Source organism: Phacochoerus africanus, chromosome 5 (assembly GCF_016906955.1).
Source record: "Phacochoerus africanus isolate WHEZ1 chromosome 5, ROS_Pafr_v1, whole genome shotgun sequence".
NCBI classification, from domain to species: Eukaryota; Metazoa; Chordata; class Mammalia; order Artiodactyla; family Suidae; genus Phacochoerus; species Phacochoerus africanus.
The window spans coordinates 6,847,694-6,871,132 of record NC_062548.1 but is presented as its reverse complement, the minus strand read 5'-3'; the positions used below and the strand labels follow the sequence as shown (position 1 = coordinate 6,871,132).

The following is a 23,439-nucleotide window of genomic DNA, read 5'->3' as shown; positions in this document are numbered from 1 at the left end:
TTGACTGGGTAAGTAGTTGCTTCACATATACCAAGACTAACAGATACCCACTTTGGAATGTAGTTAAAATAGTTGATACTGGGAGTTCCCACGGTGGCTCAGCAGTAATGAAGCTGACTAGTATCCATGAGGATGTGGGTTTGATCCCTGGCCTCACTCAGTGGGTTAAGGATAGGGCATTGCTGTGAGCTGTGGTGTAGGTTGCAGACACAGCTCAGGTATGCTCACATAATGGAATACTACTCAGCAATACCAGGGAACAAAATACTAATCCATGCTACAAAATGGACAAATCCAAAAATAATTACAAGTGAAAGAAGTAGATGCAAAAGGCACAGGGTTCCATTTATACAAAATGTCTAAAAAATGCAAATCCAAGGAGAGAGCAAGTCACTGGCACCTGCTGTCTAAGGGGAACCCCCCAGTGCCGCAGGTGTGTTACCCACACGTACCTCCAACCAGTGGCCAGCTCCCAGTGATGGTGAGGGTGAGCTTTGGCAGGGGGCTAGTGAGCACGCACACAGAGCTGGCCCAAACCTCCGGGCCAGGGAGAGACCATAGACGAGCTTTGGCACTGATCGTGGGAAAACAAAAGGAAGGCTTTCAGCACCCGGCCTGGTGCATTGCAGGGTCGAGAGAAGGAATATGAACTTAAGGATTGTGCCACAAGCAGGAGCAAGAAATCTGAGGCAAGTGTGTCCACAGACGATCTGAAAAAGCCTCAGAATCCCTAGCAGGGGTCAAGGGAGGTACTTCTCTGCCAGTGGAATTAGGAAGGACTATAGGAGGTGATGGAGCAATATAAGACTTCAAGGAGCATAAAAAGTCTGGGAAAGATGCCACTGAAAAGGATCACAGTAATCTTCCACTAACAAACCAGAGCTTTTCCAAAGACATAAAGATCTGTGATTTACCTGACAAAGACTTCAGAGTAGCTATTGCAAGGGAGTTCAGTGAGCTGCAAAAACAAAGCAAAACAAAACCCTAAAGATAATTCAATGAAACTGGGGGGGAGGGGACCAGCAAACTGAGAAGTTTAACAAGGAGATAGAAATCATAACCAAAAAGGCGTTCTGGAGCTGAGGAATACAGTGAATGAAATGAGGTGCAGGAGAGAGCATCAACAGCAGAGCAAATCAGACAGAAGAAAGAATCTGAATTAAGAAATAGGGTCTCCTCTGACTGGATCACTTCAAAGAAAAGAGGATGGAAAGGCATCCCTAACATATGCTTAGCATTGTTGAGGCTCTGGGAACAGAACTGTCAAGTATGACACCTACATTCTAGAGGTGGGGAGAGGATGGGGGTACAAATAAGCTTCAATTAGTGAGACCTGTAAAAAAGACTAAGGCAGGGTAAGGGACCAGACATTACAGGTGATACCACAGAAATACAAAGGATCACAAGAGGCTACTATGAACAACTACAGGATGACAAACTGAACAACCTAGAAGAAACCAAAAAATTCCTAGAAACATACCGCCTACCTAGTCTGAATCAAGAAGAAACAAAATGTGAAGGAGATTGAATCAAATCTCCCAACAAAGAAAAGCACTGAACAGATGTCTTCACTGAACTTTACCAAACACTTAAAGGAGAATTAATGCCACTCTTTCTCAAACTATTCCAGAAAATTGAAGAAGAGAGAGCACTCTCAAATTCATTTCACAAGGTCAGCATCACCTGACACCAGAGCTACTAGAAAATAAAATACAGGCCAATATCTCTGATAAATATACATGCAAAAATTCTCAGTAAAATACTAGCAAACCAAATTCATCAGCCCATTAAAAGATTTATTCACCATGACTGAGTGAGATTTATCTCTAGGATGTAAGGGTGGTTCAACATATGCAAATTAGTGTCATATATCACATTAATAGAATGGAAAGGAAAAAAAACACATGATCATCTCAATAGATGCAGGAAAGGCATTTGACAAAATTCAACATTATTCATCATTAAACAACAACAACAAAAAAAACCTCATACCAAATTAGAAACAGAGGGAACCTACCTCAACATAATAAAGGCCATCTATACGACAAGCCCACAGCTAACGTCATACTCAATGGTGAAAGTTTGAAAGCTTTTCCTCTAAAATCAGGAATAAGACAAGGGTGTCTGTTCTTACCACTGCTTTTCAACACAGCACTGGAAGTCCTAGCCAAAGCAGTCAGGCAAGAAAAAGATGAAAGAGGCATCAGAATTGGAAAAGAAGAAGAAAAATTGTCTCTATTTACAGATGATGTGGTTTTATATACAGAAAAACATAAAGACTCTACCAAAAAAAAACCCCATGAGATCTAATCAAGGAGGTCAGTAATGTTGCAGGATACAAAATTTTAACATAAAAAATTGTTTCTATACAGCTTTTTCTGTACTCTAGATGATTCTATACAGTAAAGAGGAATTATCTAAAAAAGAAAACTGTCCCATTTACAATACCATCAAAAACAACTTAATGGAGGAGGTGAAAAAACTCTACTCTGAGCACTGTAAGATAGTGATAAAGGAAAATAAAGACACAAATAAATGGAAAGGTACCCTGTGTTCATGGATTGGAAGAATTAATATTGTTAAAACGTCAATATCAACAAAAGCTATCTACAGAATCAATGAGATCCCCATCAAGATTCCAGTCTTAATTTTTATAGAAATGGGGGACAGTGCTCAAATTTATATGGACCCGCAAAAGACGCCGAATAGCCAAAGCAATCATGAGAAAGATCAGCAAAGTGGGAGGCATCACACTTCCTGATTTCAAGCTATGTTGTAAAGCTATAATGATCAAAACAGTATGGTACTGGCTTGAAAACAGACATATAGGCCAATGGAACAGAACCAAGAGCCCAGAATTAAACTCCCACATATATAGTCCACTAAAATGTAACAAGGGAGCCAAGAAAATTCAATGGACAAAAGACAGTCCCTTCAATAAATGGTGTTGGGAAATTTTAAATTATTTTTTTTGCTTTTTAGGGCCACACCCACGGCATATGGAGGTTCCCAGGCGAGGGGTCCCATCGGAGCTACAGCTGCCAGCCTACACCACAGCCATAGCAACATCAGATCCAAGCCGCATCTGCGACCTACATCACAGCTCACAGCAACATCGGATCCTTAATCCACTGAGTGAGACCAGGAATCAAACCCACAATCCCATGGTTCCTAGTCAGATTAATTTCCGCTGTGCCACCACAGGAACTCCATGGTGCTGGGAGTAAAAGAATGAAACTAAACCCCTATTTTACACCACTCACAAAATTACCTTGAAATGGTTTAAAGATTTAAATGTAAGACCAGAAACCATAAAACAACTAGGGGTAAAAACATAGAAAAAAAGTTCCTTGACATAGGTTTCAACAAGGATTTTTTGGATATGACACCTAAAGCACAAGCAACAAGATCAAAAATAAAAAGTGGGATTATATCAAACTAAAAATCTAACATAGCAAAAGAAACAACGAACTAAAAACACAACCCAAGGAATGGGGAGAAATATTTGCAAATAATTTTTTATCAGATAAGGGCTCAATGTTCAAAACATACAAAAAAACTCATACAACTCAGTAGGAAAAATGGTGATCCAATTTAGAAATGGACAAATGACCCGAAGAGACCTTTTCCCAAAGAAGATGGATAAGCTGCCGACAGGTTCCTGAAGAAGTGCTTGACATTGCTAATCCTCAGGGAAATGTCCACCAAAATCAAAATGAGTCATCACCTCACCTGTCACAATGGCTTGCATCAAAAAGACGAGAGTTCCCATCGTGGCTCAGCAGAAATGAATCTGACTAGTATCCATGAGGACGCAGGTTTGATCCCTGGCCTCGCTCAGTGGGTTAAGGATCCAGCATTGCCATGAGCTGTGGTGTAGGCTGCAGACACAGCTTGAATCTGGCATTGCTGTGGCTGTGGTGTAGGCCGGTGGCTACAGCTCCGATTCAACCTCTAGCCTGGGAACCTGCATATGCAGCAGGAGCGCCCTAAAAGAGAAAAAAGGGGGAAAAAAAAAAAAGACGAGAGAAATGCTGGCATGTATATGGAAAAAAGGAAAGCCTTAAACGCTTTTCATGGGATTGTAAATTGGTACAGGCACTATTGAAAACAGTGTGGGTTCCTCAAAAAAGAAAAATGAGAAGAACAACAGAATTACCATATGATCCACTTCTGGGAATATATCCAAAGGAAGTAAAAATACTACGTCAAAGAGACAGCTGCACCCCTATGTTTAGAGCAGCGTTTTTACAGTAGCCAAGACATGGAAACAACCTAAGTGTCCATCAACAAAGGAATGGATAGAGAAGTAGTGGCCTATATATACAGTGGAATATTACTCAGCCATAAAAAGGAGGAAACACTGCCATTTGCAATACCATGGATGGACCTTGAGGGTATTATGCTACGTGGAATAAGTCAGACAAAGAAATACAAACACTGCATGATCTCACTGACAAGTGGAATCGAAAAAAATAAAAACATAGAAAAAGAGATATGTGGTTTCCAGAGGAAGGAGAAGAGGGGAGGGGAATTGGATAAAGTTGGTCAAAAGGCACAAAATTCCTGTTCTAAGATAAATAAGTCCCAGAGATGTTATCAAGGTATGACATGACGATGCAGCTGACACTGCTGTGTATTACATATGGAAGCTGTTGAGAATAAATCCTAAGAGTTCTCATCACAAGAAAAATTTTTTTTGTATTTATGAAAGGGATGGTAACTAAAAGCATTGTGGTTGGTAATCATTTCACAGTGCGTTAAGTCAACTCATTATGGCTATACCCCTTAAAGTTATACAGCACTGAATGTCAGTTCTATCTAATAAGAGTGGGAAGAATACAGGGAAAAAGATCAATGCCTTGAAAAGTGAACGCTGTCACGCCAGGAGGCAGAAGTGGAAACAGCGACATCAGCTTAATTTTATTTTTTAAAAGATGGTTGCACATTTTTATAACCTTTATATGATTCATAAGCAGCAGTTTACAAATATTAATGTTGTCTAATTAAAACACTCACCATTTTGAGATAAAAGAAAGGTTAGCCCTTTTCCTAGAGATTTAAAATTCATTTTGGACGTTCTTCCATCACTTAGAGACTTCTTGATCTTGGGCTTTTATGTAAAAAAAGAAAAAAAGCATACGGCAAAATATGACATCTGCATCATTTTGGAATAAAACTGATTTATTTATTTATTTTTGCCTTTGGGGGCCACACCCATGGCATATGCAAGTTCCCAGGCTAGGGGTCCAATTGGAGCTGCAGCTGCCATCCTACACCACAGCCACAGCAACACCAGATCTGAGCCACATCTGTGACCTACACCACAGCTCATGGCAACACCAGATCTCCAACCCACTGAGTGAGGCCAGGGATAGAACCCACATCTTCACGGTTACTAGTTGGGTTCATTACCACTGAGCCACAATGGGAGCTCCTCAAACTAATTTTCTGCATTAATAAATGAGACCATTGCCTTTATGCTAATTTGATGATTTTTAACCTGTATATTTTTCCTACTAAGGAAATGAGTAACAGAGCTATTGTATCTACTGAAAGGATAGCCCAAGAAACCAAAGATTAGAAAATCTTCTGTGGGTCTATTGGGAAAGCATTTGTTAATCTCTCTATTAGTAGCTTTCATTACCGTATATATGCTATTTACGGCCACATTTGCCTCCAGCTTGCTGTCACCTTTGAGCCACAGACTTTGTCTCCAACTGCCACTTGCTGTCACCACTTGAATGTCTAATCGGGCACCTTAAGTCCGACACGTCTAAAACCAACCCCTTGCTTTTACCCCCAAACCTTATCTCCCCCCAGCTCTAGATAAATGGCAGCTTCATGATAAATGGCAGCTATTTATTTAACTCTGACCTTCCAGTTCAGGCCAAAAATCACAGAATCGGCTCTGCTTTCTCTTTTCCTCTCAAACTCCACAGCCTTCGAAATACCTTCAGATAATTCCAAGAGCTTCCTTCCAGGTTCATCGAGAGCACAGCCATCGTGAGACCACTGGCCGTCTGCTTGGGGGCCTCGGTCGGCCGGGCGCTGCCTCACTTGGTCCATCTCCCTGGGCCTCACAGATGTGGCTACGCCGCTGCTACACGTCCCTTCCAGCCACCCTTCCAGCCTTGGGGCCTCGGCACTGGACAGCCTTCCTCCCGGTGGCTGCCAGGAGTGCTCAAATGTCCTGTCCTCCAAGGCCTTCCCTTGGCGCCCTCCCTGTCACCTGCCTGCCCTGCTTCCCACCGCATCACTGATGCCTCCAAAGTGTGGGAGGTGTCACCTCGCGCCACCAGGTGTGGGTTCTGGAGTCGAGCTGCCTGCATACAAACCCCCAGCCCCTCCACCTAGCAGTTCTGCGGCGCTGTGGATCTGCGGGCAACTTGCTCAACCTCTCTGTGCCTCAGGTCGCCCCTGGAGCCGTAACAGCACCTGAGGTCATTTGGGCTTAAACAAGCCAACACCCAGGAAGCGCGGGCACCTGGCCAACACCCCACCAGCCTGGGCTCCTACTGCCCTTGGCTGTCACCACCTCCCCGTCTTCCCCAGAACGTGAGGCCCACAAGAGGACGCGCTTTCTGGCCCCGCTACACCCCTGGCACTTGGAGGCGCCCTCGCCACAGAGCAGGTGCACAACAGCGGGGGACACCAGGGCCTCGGAACATGGCTATTTGTGAACACAGACCTCCGATTGCCGCATTTTGCTGATATCAAGCAGGCGTCCTAACTGGCTGGACGAGGACTTGGTGCTGCTGAGTTGAATGTCGGAATCCTGGCTCGTCACGGCACTTGGACTCCGGTTCTGGGTGTTCTGATCAAGGACAAACGAGAGGATTTCTGGTTCCCATGGGGACACTCACACACGCGCGCACCATGTTAACGCGGTGTGAGTGATTTACAATAAACTGCACATCAAGTGTGCTAGGAGGCTGAGTTTTGACGAGTCTCCACTGTGGAACCAATGCCTCAGACAGTGAGTCGCCACCACCCCATCCCCCCCCCTCGGGCAACGACTCATCTCTGCACTTTCTAGAATGACAACGGTGTGTGGGCCTGTGGTGTTGAGCTACTTTCACCCAGTGCAATTATTTCAGTTCATGTTGTCGGCACGTACCACGAGTTATCTCACTGCCGGCTCATTATTCTCCAGTGTATGGTGAAAATAGGACTTGTTCATCTTTTTTTTTTTTTTTTTCCCCCCGTCTTTTGTCTCTTCAGGGCTGCACCTGCGGCATATGGACATTCCCAGGCTAAGGGTCCAATTGGAACTGCAGCTGCCAGCCACAGCCACAGCCACAGCCACAGCCATGCAGGATCCAAGCTGCGTCTGTGACCTACCCCACAGCTCACGGCAACACCGGATCCTGAACCCACGGAGCAAGGCCAGGGATCGAACCTGCAACCTCATGGTTCCTAGTTGGATTCGTTTCCACGGTGCCACGATGGGAACTCCAAGATCTTAGTTTATCTTGACAGATGGGGGGTCCCAGATTGAAAACCAGAAGTGGCCTTTCCTAAAGGTTTCTGAGGATGTCCCCTGGGCCAGAGCGCTCGTCTTTGGTCCCTGGAGTCCGTGGTGCTGCCATCCATGCGATCAAGGATGAATTCCTTCCAAGCAGAGCCCAGACCCAGCCTGTGGCCTGGACCAGGCTCCCCGTGGCCTGGAGGAGGCATATCAGGCTGCGGGCTGCTCTGTGCACTGCCGAGGCTGAACCCGGAGCTCTGGCATGAGGGGTTAGAGTCGCCCCTTAGCGACAAATGGCAGGAAGACTCCTTGAGTTTCCCAGCTGGGGCTTCTGAGAGCCCCTAACACTCCCTTGGGGCCCCACAGGAAGGGCTTGACAATCAGGAATCCTTCCCGCCCACAAACCTGAAAGCCCGGCTCAATGTCTGAATGTGATCCAGCCCCTGGATCCTCTGGTCACTGCCCTCATGTCCCTGCTCCCCAGAGGCCTTGCTGTGAACCCACTGCCCAGCACCATGAGCAGGGCCCCAGCATCCTGCAGAAGCTGTTCCTCAGCCTCCCTGCTTTTGTAAACACTAGATCATGGGCTGATGAAACGTTTCACAACAAAGCACCTCAGGTGGGAGCTCCCATCCTGGCTCATCAGTTAAGATCCTGACTAGTATCCGTGAGGACTTGGGTTCGATCCCTGGCCTTGCTCAGTGGGTTAAGGACCTGGTGTTGCCGTGAGCTGTGGTGTAGGTCGCAGACGCGGCTCAGATCCCGCACTGCTGTGACTGTGGTGCAGGCCAGCAGCTGTGGCTCCAATTCAACCCCTAGCCTGGGAAGCTCCGCATGCCTCAGGTGTGGCCCTACAAGGGAAAAAACAAAACCACTGCAGATGGATCTCCTGCCATGGCCAGGAAACATTCTTCCTCACTTAAGAACAAAGACAACACACGCCTTCCCAAGTGTGAAAAGTCTTCAATTATTTGTTAAGTCTTAAGTTATTTTCTGAAGGGCTATGAAGGCCCAAGGTAGTTTTGCTGACAGTTTAATCACGCCAGAATAAAACCATCCCCCCTACGCTCTAAATTCTAAGGCATTAACTGCTACCTGATTTTCCATTAGGTAAGTGCTTCCAAGTTTGTTTCCAGGCAGGTCATCATTTGGAGAACTGACACAGGATTTAGATGCTTGGTCAGCCACAATGATGAATGCGAAGCTTAACAGAGCTTCAAAGAATTCCAGGAAAACCAGCTGAAATAGAGGAAAATACAAAGGACCTTACTCATCCTGAATACCTCGAGGTGGCCCCGAGTCCTCTGGGTGTTTGTCTCTGTTCTGCAGAAAGGACCACCTCATTCAACACTCAGGCATCGTGGGTGCTCACCAGTCCGTGCTAAAAATGGCAGCATTTAAAAGATCTATTAGATGAAGAAATACAGACATATGTAGGTATGTGTAACTGAGTCACTCTGCTGTACAGAAGTTAACACTACCCATCAGCTTACAATAAAATTACTTATTGAATAGTAAAAATCAGTTAGGATGTATGTTCACACTAGGTTTGTAAATCATTTTTCTATTTGAAGGAAACAATTTCATTTCGTATTAACTGACTGCAGACAGTCATTTTCAAAAGACTTTTCTTTCTTGAACAACTAGAGAAGTGCCCCCCCCCATAACCCCAAGTGACAAGTGCAAGTGTCACCCCCTCTGCTGCTGTGCCCCCCACCGTCCATGAGCCCAGCCACATGGGCCTGTCTCTGCAGGGGACACTTGCTCAGACTCGGACCACCCACCTGTCACGCCTGTCAGGCCTGAACCCAGAGCCCCTTGTGTCGGAGCCAGAAGGCCTGCTCATCTGAGCAGAGGCCCCGAACTGGCCTCCACCGGCTTCCAGGGCTCTGGTGAGCGTCCCTGTAGCCTCACGTTCCTGGCCTAATGGTTTTCGGAGACCCTCCCAGGGACGGGTCAGGTTGGGGAAATGAGACACCTGCTTAGTACAGGAGGTGGCAGCTGGGACGTACGTAGCTGTTTGCTTAGGTAAATGCACAGGCTTCTGAGTTCCTGCCCCACCCAGGGACCAGCGGCTACCGCCTGGCAGTGACACGAAACGTCCAGGGGACACATGCCCTAGAGCAGGGATTTGGATTTCTTCTTAGCGCTTCTGTTCATGTCGTTCCTGCATCTTTCTCTCCCAGCAGAGAGCAGACCTCAGACGCCACACCCCCGACACCATGGGTGTTCTGGAAATGTCAGGTGAGTGAATATTTTTGCCTTAAGTGTGCACCGCCAGCATACGCTTGGTGTCCCGGCTTCTCCTTTTGCCTGTCACCTTGAGAAAGTTGGCCCAAAGTCTTTGTTGAGGATGCAGTCTGGGTAGGAGATCCGAAAGGGAACTTCAGTTGGGGGGGGGGGGGCGCAGGGTGCGCGAGGGGCAGCACAGAGGTGGGGGTGACGCGGCTCCCGAGGCGACGCCGAACCCCTGGGGTGCTCAATTGAGCTGTATGTCGGGAGGATGGGAACGGGCGTGGGGGGTTGGGGGGGACAGGGAGGGGTGAAGGGGGAGACTGTTAGGGGTTGGATTGTGTCTCCCAAAGAAGAGCTGGCGTCCTAACTCCCAGGATCCTCAGACGGACACATAATCCAGCTCAAGGGAGCCCACTGGGCCGGGGGTGGGGGGGGGGGGTGCTGATCCAGTGTGGCCGCCGACCTTAGAAGAAGGGGGAAATTCGGGCACAGAGACCAACACAGGAGGCAGTGTGAAGAGACCCAGGGGGAAGGCGGCCACCATCAGCCAGGGGACCACCCCTCCGCCACCGCCCTCAGGAGGAACCAGCTGCACCAGCACCCTGATTTCTGACCGCCAGCGTTCAGAACCACGGGTGGGAAATGTGTTGTCTAAACCAAGCGAGGCCGGGCAGTGGGACAACAGCAAGGACCAATGTACTGAGGTGGGGACAGCAAGGACGTGGTGCGACGCGGGGGTCAGACGTGGACTCGGAGGGGGCCGTGCTGGCGCCACTGGTATCTGAGGCCAGACAAACAGCCTGAATGGCCTCTGTACCATTTGTGAGGCCTCTTTACGAACCTCAAGTTCAAAGCTGCTGTCAATTCCGTCGTGCATGAAAGGATTATCCTCTGCTAGGACCTCCACGAATTTGGTTGCCGTTAATTTCTTATTTATCATTTTGAAGGTCTGTAAAGGAAGCAAACAGTCAAACCAGAATGGCCAGAATTACAAACAGCTGGGGATCTCCAATTCAGTTTACTTCAATCCACTTTAAGGAAGTGCTCCGGAAGTGAATGTCTTCAAAACGAGCCACTTTGGAAAGCCTTCTGGATTAACCCTGCCATTTACTTGTCCACTCCTTCCCTAACCCCTGGATGATCCCGGGAAAGATTTCTGAGGCATCAGCGTAGGACAGAGAGAATGGGAGAGAAGCCGACCCAGATGGGAGATCCCAGCACGCTTGCACAGGTGGGAAAGTGCTGCCCTGGGGCCTCAGGAGAACAAGGACCAGAGCTCAGGGGGTCAAGAGACAAGGCAAGTCCAGTTGGAGCTCAGGAAGGCAGCAGCCCTTTCGGTTTGTTTGGTTTTTTAAATTTTAACTTTTTTTCTTTTTAGGGCCGCACATGCGGAATATGGACGTTCCCAGGTTAGGGGTCAAATCGAAGCTGCAACCACCGGCATATACCACAGCCCTAGCAACGTAGGATCTGAACCATGTCTGCAGCCGGTGGGCCAATTTCCTGCTTGGTTATTACACAGGGAAACCTAATCTTTGACAAGGGCCACCCATCCACAAGAGCTTCGGATCAGGCTTAGAGTGCCACAGTCCCACCTCTGAATGGACAGCCAAGGTTCCATACATATTATAGGGGAAGCCTTAATACAAAAGCCAGAGAACAAAGCCAACATGGCTGTGGAAGGAGAGCAGGACTTAGAGGGAACAGAGGCAAAGTGAGAGCAGAGAAAAAAAGTCCCATTTGGCACCCCCACCCCCACATCATTCATTTCTTCAGTGGACTAAGAGATATTCATCCAGGTTTAAAAACAAAGCAACAACAGATGAATAGATTAAGATGTGGTACATATACACAATGGAATACTACTCAGCCATAAAAAAGGACAAAATAACGCCATTTGCAGCAACAAAGATAGAACTAGAGACTCTCATACTACGTGAAGTCAGAAAGAGAAAGAAACACCATATCCTATCACTTATATGTAAAATCTAAAATATGACGCAAATGATCGACAAAACAGAAACACATCATGGACATGGAGAGCAGACTTGTGGGGGTGGGGGTGCCAAATGGGACTTTGGGGGTGGGAGGGCGAGGGGAGTGCTGACAGGGATTCTGGGGTTGGTAGATGAAAACTATTATGTTTAGAATGGATGGGTGATGGGGTCCTACTATGCAGTACAGGGAACTGTGTACTGTCTCCTGGGTTAGAACATGATGGAAAATGAAAAAAAAAAAAAAGGGAGTTCCCTTCGTGGCGCAGTGGTTAACGAATCCAACTAGGAACCATAAGGTTGCGGGTTCGGTCCCTGCCCTTGCTCAGTGGGTTAACGATCCGGCGTTGCCGTGAGCTGTGGTGTAGGTCGCAGACGCGGCTCAGATCCAGCGTTGCTGTGGCTCTGGCGTAGGCCGGTGGCTACAGCTCCGATTCAACCCCTAGCCTGGGAGTCTCCATATGCCGCGGGAGCGGCCCAAGAAATAGCAGCAACAACAACAACAGACAAAAAGACAAAAAAAAAAAAAAAGAATGGGAGTGTATAGGCAGCTGGGTCACTTTGCTATATAACAGAGGAGCACTGTAAATCAACTATACTTTAATGAAAATTTAAAAATAAATTTAAAAAACAGAGTGCTTTAAAAAGGGGGACTATGTCTAGTCACTTATGATGGAGCATGATAATGTGAGAAAAAAGAATGTATACATGTATGTGTAACTGGGTCACCTTGCTGTACAGTAGAACATTGACAGGACACTGTAAGCCAGCTATAATGGAAAAAATAAAAATCATTACATAAATAAAAAAAGAAAAAAAACAAAAAGGGGAAATAAAGGATTAGAAATATAATAGAAATTCAAAAAGAAGGGAAGAGATAACAGAGGAAATCCCTCCTAAAGGAGAATAAATAGTGACAAGGATATGGATGGTCAGAGAGACAAGACTGAAATAAAATGAAATTGGTCCAGAGTTGATCCCCATGTTCCAGAAAAAGAGGATGGAGAAAATGGAAGGCAGAAAATCTGAACAAGTAATACAAGAGCACTTTGAAGTACTAAAAGACATATGTTTCCAGTGTTATCTCACATAATAAATGTTTAAAATGACAAATACCAAAGCTTTATCACTGTGAAGTTTCAAAATAAGGATAAAAGCAGACTGCAAGATATTTTAGCAAGGGGAAAAGGTTACATGAAAATGATGGAGAAGCGAGAGTAATCGAGACAGTAAGAGAATAAAACATACAGATAAGTAAAATAGAATTGAGATTCCAGAAATAAAGCCATATATCTATGGTCAATTTTTTTTTTTGTCTTTTTGCCTTTTCTAGGGCCACTCCCGTGGCAAATGGAGGTTCCCAGGCTAGGGGTCAAATCGGAGCTATAGCTGCCGGCCTAAGCCAGAGCCACAGCAACGCAGGATCTGAGCCGAGTCTGCAACCTACACCACAGCTCACGGCAACGCCGGATCCTTAACCCACTGAGCAAGAGTAGGGATCGAACCTGCAACCTCATGGTTCCTAGTCAGATTCATTAACCACTGCGCCACGACGGGAACTCCTAAGGTCAATTTTTTGACAAGGATGCCAAGACTATTCAATGGAGGAAAAAAGAATCTTTCCAACAGATGGTGCTGGGACAGCTGGGTATCCACATACCAAAGAGTTAAGTTGGACCCCTACCTCATACCATATACAAAAACTACTTCAAAATGGATCAAAGACCTGAAAGTAAGAGATAAAACTATACACTGCAAAAGAAAACCTAACAGTTAATCTTCGTGATCTTGGATTGGCGATGGATTCTTAGACATGATACCAAGACCACAAGTGACAAAAGAAAAATTAGATAAATTAGACTTCATCAAAAGTCAGCAAAAACATTTAAATAGGTCAGAGTCTCATAACATATGTTCAAGTTTCAAATAGAAAAGTCACTGGCTTATCATGCCGAGAACCAGGAAGATCTCACACTGAATGAATAAAGACAACGAACAGATGCCAACACCAAGATGGCAAAGATTACAGAATTAATTGACAACTATTTTAATTAAAATGTTTGAATGAGCCATTGCAAACATGCTTGAAACAAAAGGGGAAAAAGGAAAGTCTCAGTAAATGAATGCAAGAAATAATCAAACGGAAATTTTAGAACTGCACACTGTAATAATTAAATTAAACACTCAATAGATGGGCTCAAAAGCATAAAGAAAGGGACAGGAGAAAGAATCCCTGAACTTGAAAATGGAGTAATAGAAAGTATCCAATCTGAACAATAGAGAGAAAATAGACTGAAAAATAAAATTAAACAGAGACTCAGGGACTCATGGGTCTATAACAAAAGATCTAGCCTTTATATTATCAGTCATAGAAGGAAAGGAGAGAGAAGTTAGAGCTGAAAAATTGCATGAATAAATAGAGGCTGAAAACCCTTTTTTTTTTTTTTTTGGCCACACCCAAGGCATGTGGAAGGTCTCAAGCCAGGAACTGAACCCAGGCCACAGCAGTGACCCAAGCCCCAGCCACACCAGATCCTCAACCCACTGAGTGAGGCCAGGGATCGAACCTGCGTCATCATGGATGCAGTGAGACCAGAAACTTAACCTGCTGCACCACAAGACAGCTCTTGAAAACTTCTTCAATTTGGTAGAAACACAAACCTACCAATCTAAGAATGTGACCGAATCCCACATAAGATAAGCCCAAAGAAATTCCCACCGATTCACATCTTAGTCAAACTTCTGAAAACTAAAGACAAAGAGAAAAATCGGGAAAGAAACGACAGTGAAACACCACCTTCCTACAGTGGAAAAAAATTCACATGACAGCAGATTTCTCATGAGAAACCATGGAAGCCAGCAGGAAGTGGCACCGCCTTTTTCAAGCCCTGAAAGAGGGCAGTCAACTCAGCGTGTTCTAGGCAGAGAACACATCCTCAGGACTGTGGGCAACTTCAAGACATTATCAGAGGAAGGCAAATTAAGAATTTGCTCCTAGCAGATCTGCCTTAAAAGCTGGAGAACATTCTCTAAAGAGAAAGGAACTGATAAGGAATCTAGGAACTTCAGGAAGGCTACGGTAAGAAAAAATATGGGTCAGCACAATATACTTTCCTTTTCCTCTTGAGTTTCATAAACTGATGTTTGACAGTTGAAGCAAAAATTCTAACAATGTCTGATGTGGATATAAATGTATGTAGTGGAAATGTCAGTTATATTTTAAACGGTAGGGGGCAGACAGATGTACATAAGGTTTCTCTACTACACTCAAATTGGTCAAATGATGACACCACAATCTGTTTACAGATACATACTCCAAAAAACACTATTAGGTCAACCAAAATGAAACTCTTAAAAAAAATTGTTCAAGTAACCCACAGAAAGACAGGAAAAAGGAAACTAAAAACGGAATAAACAAAATTCAAAAAGTTAAATGGCAGACTTTACACCTAACATAGCAATTACATTATATGGACATGGTCTAAATATACCAACTAAAAGAAATATTGACATATCATGCTGGTGGGAATACAAACTGGTCCAGCCACTCTAAAAAATAGGTGTTTTTTTTTTTTTTAATTAAACACATATGCACTACGTAATTCAAAAACTGCAATCTGGCATTTATCCCAGAGGAATTAAAACCACGTGCACAGAAACACCTGGATACAACAGTGCACTCTCTTTATTCATTACAGCCACACGCTGTAAGGACCCCAAATGTCCACTGGAAGGTAGACAAACAAATCATGATACACCCACCAAATGGAATGGGATCAGCAATAACAAACTATCTTATCCATGCAACGACACAGATGCATCTCAAAAATAATTATGCTGAGTGAAAGCTGCTATACAAAGAGAAAATAGAGAAAAGAGATACAGAGGATATGTGTTATAAAGTCTCAAAAATGAAAAAATGGTTCCGAAGCAATGATTAAAGAAATAATAGCGGAAGTTTTGTCAAAACTGACGGATGGACCTCGTCAATCCACAGATGCAGGGTAACAGGTGCCAAATGGAAGAGATTCTTCCGGGCCTCATATGGGACAATTTGACCAGGGTGGCAGGGCAAAGACTAGAATGGATTGAACCACATCAAATATGTATACATCCAGGAGTTAATCATGATATTCTCAAAAGTTCATTTGTCACCTTTGAAGAACTGCTAGGAATATCGACTCATTCCTCTGAAAATACAGGGGAAAAGTGAGCATCTATCCTCCCTTTGCTGTGTATTTCACAGTAATTAAATAGCCAACCAGGTAAAGGTCTTCTTGAAATAGGATTCACAGCTAATAAGGGCAGATGGATCGGTAGAATCGAAAGTTACGACCGTGGGACCCCTAAGGAAATAATGGATATTAGCAATGCCTAATATCAGGGCTCCTGGAACCACTAGTGAAAGGCTTACGGGGAACATTCGAAGAGAGGGATTCTGCTGACAGCATATGAGTGACTGGTCTGTCTCAGCATCGCTGGGACAGAGCATCTCTGATGGGAGGCAACAGGAATTAACCAGAACCGCCTGCAACTTTGTCAGGAAGAAACAAACTACTCAATGCAATCAAGCTTCTAATTCTAACAGCTACTTTAATGGAAAGATGGAGGGGAAAGGAACACGTGTTATCCATTCTCTGAGGCTGCAGCCACCAAAACCTGATGTGTGACCCATCAATCAACAGGGACAAAGAGCCTCATCAAAGAGCCTCAGTTCTTTACTTAAGGGACCACAATGAAGGGAGGAAGTGAATAAACAGCTGTATCATATGCATTCTCCCCCGAATCATACTTTTAAAGAACTATTTTCCCTATTGATACTAGTTTTGGTTTTGGTCTTTTTAGGGCCGCACCTGCAGCATATGGAGGTTCCCAGGCTAGGGGGTCGAATCAGCTGTAGCCGCCAGCCTACGCCACAGTCACAGCAACGCCAGATCCGAGCTGCGGCTGCGACCTACACCACAGCTCACAGCCACACCGGATCCTTAACCCACTGAGTGAGGCCAGGGATCGAACCTGCGTCATCATGGACTGCTAGTCAGGCTCTTTTCCACTGATACACGACGGGAACTCCTGATACTAGTTTCTCATCTGTATATATTAAAACTTGTAAAAGCAGTTTTTCATTTATATATGACAAATGTTTAAAATCACTATCCCCCATTAGTATTCAATTCTTTTAGTTTTTTGGTTTTGGGGTTTTTTTTTGTTGTGTTTTTTTGTCTTTTTTGCGATTTCTTGGGCTGCTCCCGCGGCATATGGAGGTTCCCAGGCTAGGGGTCGAATCGGAGCCACAGCTGCCAGCCTACACCACAGCCACAGCAACGCGGAATCCGAGCCCTGTCTGAGACCTACCCCACAGCTCACAACAACGCTGGGTCCTGAACCCACTGAGCAAGGGCAGGGATCGAACCTGCAACCTCATGGTTCCTAGTCGGATTCGTTAACCACTGCGCCACGACGGGAACTACTGTGGTTGGTTTTTCAGTTGTGGTTTTTTCCCCCACAGCTGTAGCATCACCAGATCCTTAACCTACTGAGCCACAGTGGGAACTCCACTTCTTTTAGTTTTATAATTTATTTTCCCACAAGTATAAATTCAACGTGTCATGAAGAATTCCCTGGTGGCCTAGTGGTTAAGGATTCAGCATTGTCGCTGCTATAGCTCACGTTCAATCCCTGGCCCAGGAACTTCCACATGTCATGGGCATGGCCAAAGAAAAAAGTGTCACGCAAGAAACAGTACCAAGAATATGAGACTATTATATAAATAGATGTCCTCACTATTTCCAACCTAATAAATTTTTTTATAAATTACTTTTTTGTTGTTTTTTGTTTTGTTTTGTTTTGTTTGCTCTTAAGGGCTGCACCCACAGCACATGGAGGTTCCCAGGCTAGGGGTCAAATGGGAGCTGTAGCTGCCATCCACAGCCACAGCCACAGCATCAGATCCAAGCCGCGTCTGTGACCTACACCACAGCTCACAGCAGCGCTGGGTCCTTAACCCACTGAGCGAGGCCAGGGATCGAACCTGCAACCTCGTGGTTCCTAGTTGGATTCGTTTCCGCTTCGCCATGACGGGAACTCCTGAAATTACATTTTTGATGAACAGTAATTTTCTTGAATGATGTTCATCTGCCATCTTCCTTCAAATGGCAAGATCTTTGCTTGGCAAAGATGCTGGAGGCCCGCCCGCTGCACCCCCTGCCCCCCACGGAGAAGCACCCTGCATAGACACTGCTTTGGTTGCTCTGCCTCCCACTGCCACAGGCCACTGGAATTGCTCTCTTCTGCCAAAGCCTACGAAAACTCATCCTAGGTCTTCTCCTCGTTCTTCACATGTCATAGCCAGAGTGCTGAGCCTTCCTTAAGTTAAAATGAGAATTCCTGTAAGTATGGAGCCATTACCAACCAGGAGTCGCTACCTTCAGCATCCAGAGGAAGTGTCTCATCTTCATCGTGAGCTCATGGGGCGGGGCTGCACGTGGTCTGCAGTAAAGCGTGTAGATCTCCCAGCATCTGTCAGCATAGTTCAAAGAACAGAGCGTCCGCTGTGCCCCACAGAATAAACTGCCTAAACGTGGAGTGGAAAAAGGAAGCATTCGGAAAAGGATTATTACACAACTGTGTTTGGGAAAGGCTTACGCATAATAAATAAATGTTGGAGAGGGTGTGGAGAAAAGGGAACCCTCCCACACTGTTGGTGGGAAAGTAAATTGGTGCAGCCGTGGTGGAAACTGGAATGGAGGCCGCCCAGAAAACTCAATACAGAACTACGGTCCGACCCAGCAATCCTACTCCTGGGCATGAACCCAGACGAAACTACAATGTGAAAAGATACATACACCCCTACATGCATCCAGCAGTGCTCACAACAGCCAAAACATGGCAACAACCTAAATGTCCATCAACAGAGGAGCGGATAAAGACGACGTGGTGCATATATATTAGAGCCTATACTTAGCAAAAAAAAAAAAAAAAAAAAAGGATGAAATAACACCATTTACAGCAACATGGATGCAACTAGAGCCTCTCACGCTAAGGGACGTAAGTCAGAAAGAGAAATACTATATGATATCACTTATATGTGGAATCGGAAACACGACACTAATGAACGTCTCTATGAAACAGAAACAGACGCACAGACACAGAGAACAGACTGGTGGTGACCAAGGGGTGGGGGAGGGAAGGCTTCAATGAAAATTCTCCGAGTGTGTGTGGGAAACAATCTCTGTCCATTTAATCCTCTTGGCTTCGTGTGTGTGTGTGTGTGTGTGTGTGTGTGTGTTTACCTCTCACACGGCAGGCGTTGGGATGAATGTTCTCCGTCATGAGTTTCGTAAAACACAAAAACAGCGACGGGCTTCTGTTTCTGTGATCAGAAAAGAGAGCGGGGTCACGCGTCCCCCCGGGAGGTGCGACCTGACTTGCCTCTCCCCGAGTGTGGGGCAGACTTGGGAACTGGCTTCTAAGGAGCAGGGGAGGGGGAAATGGCTCAGTCTGCAGTAGAGAGATGTGGCTGGCACACTTCAGCCGCGTGACCAAGGTGACTCTCACCAGGAACAAGACAGATGGATGCCACGTACCCCTCACGGGATGACATTCTTCCCCCAAGCCCGTAAGGTCGACATAATCATGCTAAGACATCGGCAAAGCAAAATCAAGAGACATTTTTACAAAGTAACTGACCGATAGGCTTCAGAAGTGTCAAGGTCATGAAAGACAAAGAAACCATCACGGGGTCTAGAGAACTGAAGAAACGTGACAACTACATGCAAGGTGGCATCCTGGATTTAATCTTGGAGCAGAAAGGGGCATTAGTGGGAACACTCAGGAAATCCCACTAAGGTCTGTGATTTGGATACTGGTGCTGCAGTAACGTCACTTCGTAAATTCCACGTGCCACGGTTCTCTAAGACATCCTTAGAGGAAGCTGGATAAGAGGAGGATAGGAATTCTCTGTTCTGATTTGGCAACACACCTGTACATCTCAAGTTATTTCACAAATACAAAGTTCTCTTTTTTTAAAGATACAGTATCGGAGTTTCCTTATGGCTCAGTGGGTTAGGGATCCAGGCTTGTCAGTGCTGTGGCTGGGGTTTGATCCCTGGCGGGGGAACTTCTGTACACTGTGCGCATAGCCGATCGATCAATAAATAAGCTACAATTATCAATTTGGCTCTGAGAAAGATGGGAAATTCTGGTCTACAGAAAAGGTGGTTATGGCTATTTCTGAATAAAACCTTGAGAGCTATTTGCAGAATTGAAATCTGACCCCCATCAGAAGGGTTTTCGTGGGGGTTTTATTGGTTTTGGTTTTTGTTTTTGTTTTTTTTGTCTTTTTAAGGGCTGCACCTGCAGCATACAGAAGTTCCCAGGCTAGGAGTGGAATCAGCAGCTTCAGCTGCTGGCCTACCTCACAGCCACAGCAATGCAGAATCCGAGCCCCACTGGTGACCGACACTGCAGCTCATGGCAGTGCCAGATCCTGAACCCACTGAGCGAGGCCAGGGATCAGACCCACGTCTGCATGGATGCTAGGCAGGGTCTTAACCCGCTGAGCCAGGACGGGAACTCCAGTTTTCAAATCTTAATATTGTTTCTCATGGTTTCGTGGTTAATATTTGTGGTACATGTTGCTCCCAATCCTTCATTTCAGGAGTCTGAGGAATAATCATGACTGTGGAAGAAAGGGGGACACTTTAACAATCCCAACGGTTACCTCAGACCTCCTCCTCTCCCGCGTCCAGGAGGAGTACTTACTGGAATTCTCTGTGATGGATGTGGTGGGCCAGCTGCAGGATGTAAGTCAAAAATGTCCTCAGAAGTATTGTCGTGAATGGAGAGTGAATGTCTTCAACGGGTATGTCGTTGTTGGCTAAAAGAAGAACAGTGGAGAGCATGCCCAGTATTTTCTAGAACCTTCTGGCTGGTTTTCTCCTGGTACACAATTCAGCTGCATTACAATGAAGTAGGTTCTTTCCTGGGGAACACGCTACACAGCATAAAGACATCCACCTCAAAAGGAAGTTCCACATGGGGGACCTGGCTGATTATCTTAACAAAAGACTTACAAGACGCCATGTCCTGGGGTTTTTCGAGGTGCTCTGAGCCCCCATTTTATTAATGCTGTGCATTCCAAATGGGTTCTAGGAGGGTTTCAAACATCTCAGTTTCGAGGAAATAGGTACTAGTTCTCATATTTTATTTTTTAAGTAGGTAATTTGAGGCTTTCGGTTCTGCCTCCCAGAATTCAGCTGAAAGAAACAGAACCCTCAATCTGTTAAATTTGTTGCATGAACTTTTTTTTTTTGCTTGTTAGGGATGGAACCCGCATCCTCATGAATACTAGCTGAGTTGTTTCTGCTTCGCCACCAAGGGAATTCCCTCTCCCTCGTTCTTCTTCTTCTTCTTCTTTTTTTTTTTTTTTGTCTTTTTAGGGCCGCTTCCACGGCATATGGAGGTTCCCAGGCTAGGAGCTGAATCAGAGCTGTAGCTGCCAGCCTCCACCACAGCTATAGCAATGCCAGATCCTTAACCCACTGAGCGAGGCCAGGGATCAAACCTGTGTCCTCGTGAATCCTAGTCAGATTCATTTCCGGTGAGCCACGGCGAGAATTCCTATTGCGTGAACGGTTTAAGCTGAATTCAACCCTAAGCCCAAGGTTACCTACAGCCTTTTCTAGGCTATTCCAAGCCCTCCCTGACTCTCTCTGCTTCTGACCTGACAATTTGTTGGATTTTTTTGTACCACAGATCAGGGCCCTTCTCTGTGAGGGGCTAGATGGTACGTATTTGTGGGCCAGGAAGTCTCTGTCACAGCCACTCAGCGCCAACGTTGTAAGGCAGAAACAGCCCCAGACAAGACATCCACCAATGAGCGTGGCTGTGTGCCAATAAGACTTTATTTATAAGAACATGCAGTGGGGCTCAGGGGCCCACTTTGCTGACCCCTGCCATGGATGGTCTTTGACTGTTGCTGTTATTTCATGAGATTCTCTCTTCCACTACCTTTTAAACACTTTAAGGACAAGAGCTGATTTCTGCAACACCCCTCCCAGCACCCATCCCTCCCTCAGCCCTTCCCAGCTGGTTTCACGTGCTGGGATGTTACCCTCCTCTTGAGACCAGAGAGGTGAAGGCTCTGGAATACTCACCGCCCAGCACCCTGTCCATATCGGCAAGGGTTATTTTGTGGTGATGCAGTTTGCAGTCTTTTAGGAACCTCCAGAAGTGAAGCTTTGTCATCAGAAAGGTGTTGTCCAGAGAAGGATCACACCCCAGGCTGCTGTAGAAGCTGTAGATCCGTCTCAGCTCTGTGACGTTCCTTAGGACGGCGTATTCTACCTGAAACGAGAAAACCGTACATATCTGCCGTACACCTAACAAGAATAAAGGGAGAGGAGTTCTCGCTGTGGCGCAGTGGGTTGGGGATCTGGACTGCTGCAGCTGTGGCATAGGTCACAGCTGCAGCTCGGACTTGACCCCAGGTGCCCCGAGTGTGGACGGAAAAGAAAAAAAAAAAAAAAAGTGCCCTCTAAACTAAATGAGGTAGGAGTTCCCATTGTGGCTCAGTGGCAATGAATCTGACTAGTATTCACAACGACGCAGGTTCAATCCCTGGCCCCACTCGGTGGGGTAAGGATCCAGCATCGCCATGAGCTATGGTATGGGCCGCAGACACAGCTTGGACCCTTGGCTGTTGTGGCTGTGGTGTAGGCCGGCAGCTACAGGTCCGATTCAACCCCTAGCCTGGAAATTTCCATATGCTGCTGGTGGGGCCCTAAAAAGACCATTCATTCACTAAAGGTGGTAACACATGCAGTAGCGTTCACCTCTTACCCCTGCAAGGGCTCATTAAATGTTCTCTGCTCCCCGCCCGTCCCCAGGTCAATAAAATGAAAACGTCTGTGTAAGAGTAAGAAGGCAGCCTGGTGTTTGGACGGTGGGATTTCTTTCAGGCTGCTCTGTGGTGTCGTCCTATCTGAATGGCCGTGACGACATGCTCTTGTCTGCAGATCAAAATCCCTCGTGGACGCGGACACAAAAATCCTTGACAAAATACGGGCAAACCGAAGGCAGCAACATACAAAAAGAAGAATACACCAACACCAAGCGGGGTTTACCCTGGGGTCAGAAGGTTGGTTCAGTGTTTGAAAAGGCAGTCGGTGTAATTCACCCTATGCCTGGACCAGAGGAGAAAAACCACGTGATCCTATTAGCGCAAGTGACACACTGGACCTTCCACTCCTGATAAGCATCCCCAGTAGATCGAGGAGCGGGAGGAGCTCCGCGACCTGATCACCTGACCATCAGCACAGATGAACATAAAACGAACATCGCACGTGACGCCGAAAGTCTGAAATAGGCGTGGTCATCTCAGCGGCTTCACTTACCTCCTCTCTGTCCCCCGTTCCTCTTCTCTCTTCCCCAGGCCCTCGGTGGCCTTCAGCTGCCCCTAGATTCCTCAGGTGTACAGCCCTGCCGCCTATGTGACATCCTCTTCTCCAAAACCTCGTGCCCCAGGCATCACCCTCCGAAAGGCAAAATTCAGAAAATGCGCAGAGCAGAGTTTGGGGTCCCCATGGAGACAGGAAGGCCCAGCTGAGTGGCAGGCATGTGTCCCTCTCAGCATCACCTCCTGCTTTTTTATTATGTTTTATTTTATTTTGGCTGCACCTACAGCAGGTGGACGTTCCCAGGCCAGGGATCAAATGCACACCTCAGCAGTGACCTGAG

At 46.0% G+C, this 23,439-nt stretch overlaps 1 protein-coding gene across 1 annotated transcript in view; it reads right to left on the bottom strand.

Annotated features, from left to right (window-relative positions):
• Positions 1-23,439, bottom strand: part of RSPH10B (radial spoke head 10 homolog B) — a 50,676-nt gene that overhangs the window by 2,436 nt on the left and 24,801 nt on the right. Inside the window, exons 11-18 of the mRNA XM_047779518.1 lie at positions 21,858-22,047; positions 20,464-20,578; positions 18,993-19,072; positions 18,126-18,274; positions 10,548-10,655; positions 8,567-8,710; positions 6,692-6,817; positions 5,020-5,113 (exon numbers count right to left, since the gene is read on the bottom strand). Coding sequence (XP_047635474.1) covers positions 5,020-5,113; positions 6,692-6,817; positions 8,567-8,710; positions 10,548-10,655; positions 18,126-18,274; positions 18,993-19,072; positions 20,464-20,578; positions 21,858-22,047 — 1,006 coding nt within the window. The remainder of the gene's footprint in view (positions 1-5,019; positions 5,114-6,691; positions 6,818-8,566; positions 8,711-10,547; positions 10,656-18,125; positions 18,275-18,992; positions 19,073-20,463; positions 20,579-21,857; positions 22,048-23,439) is intronic.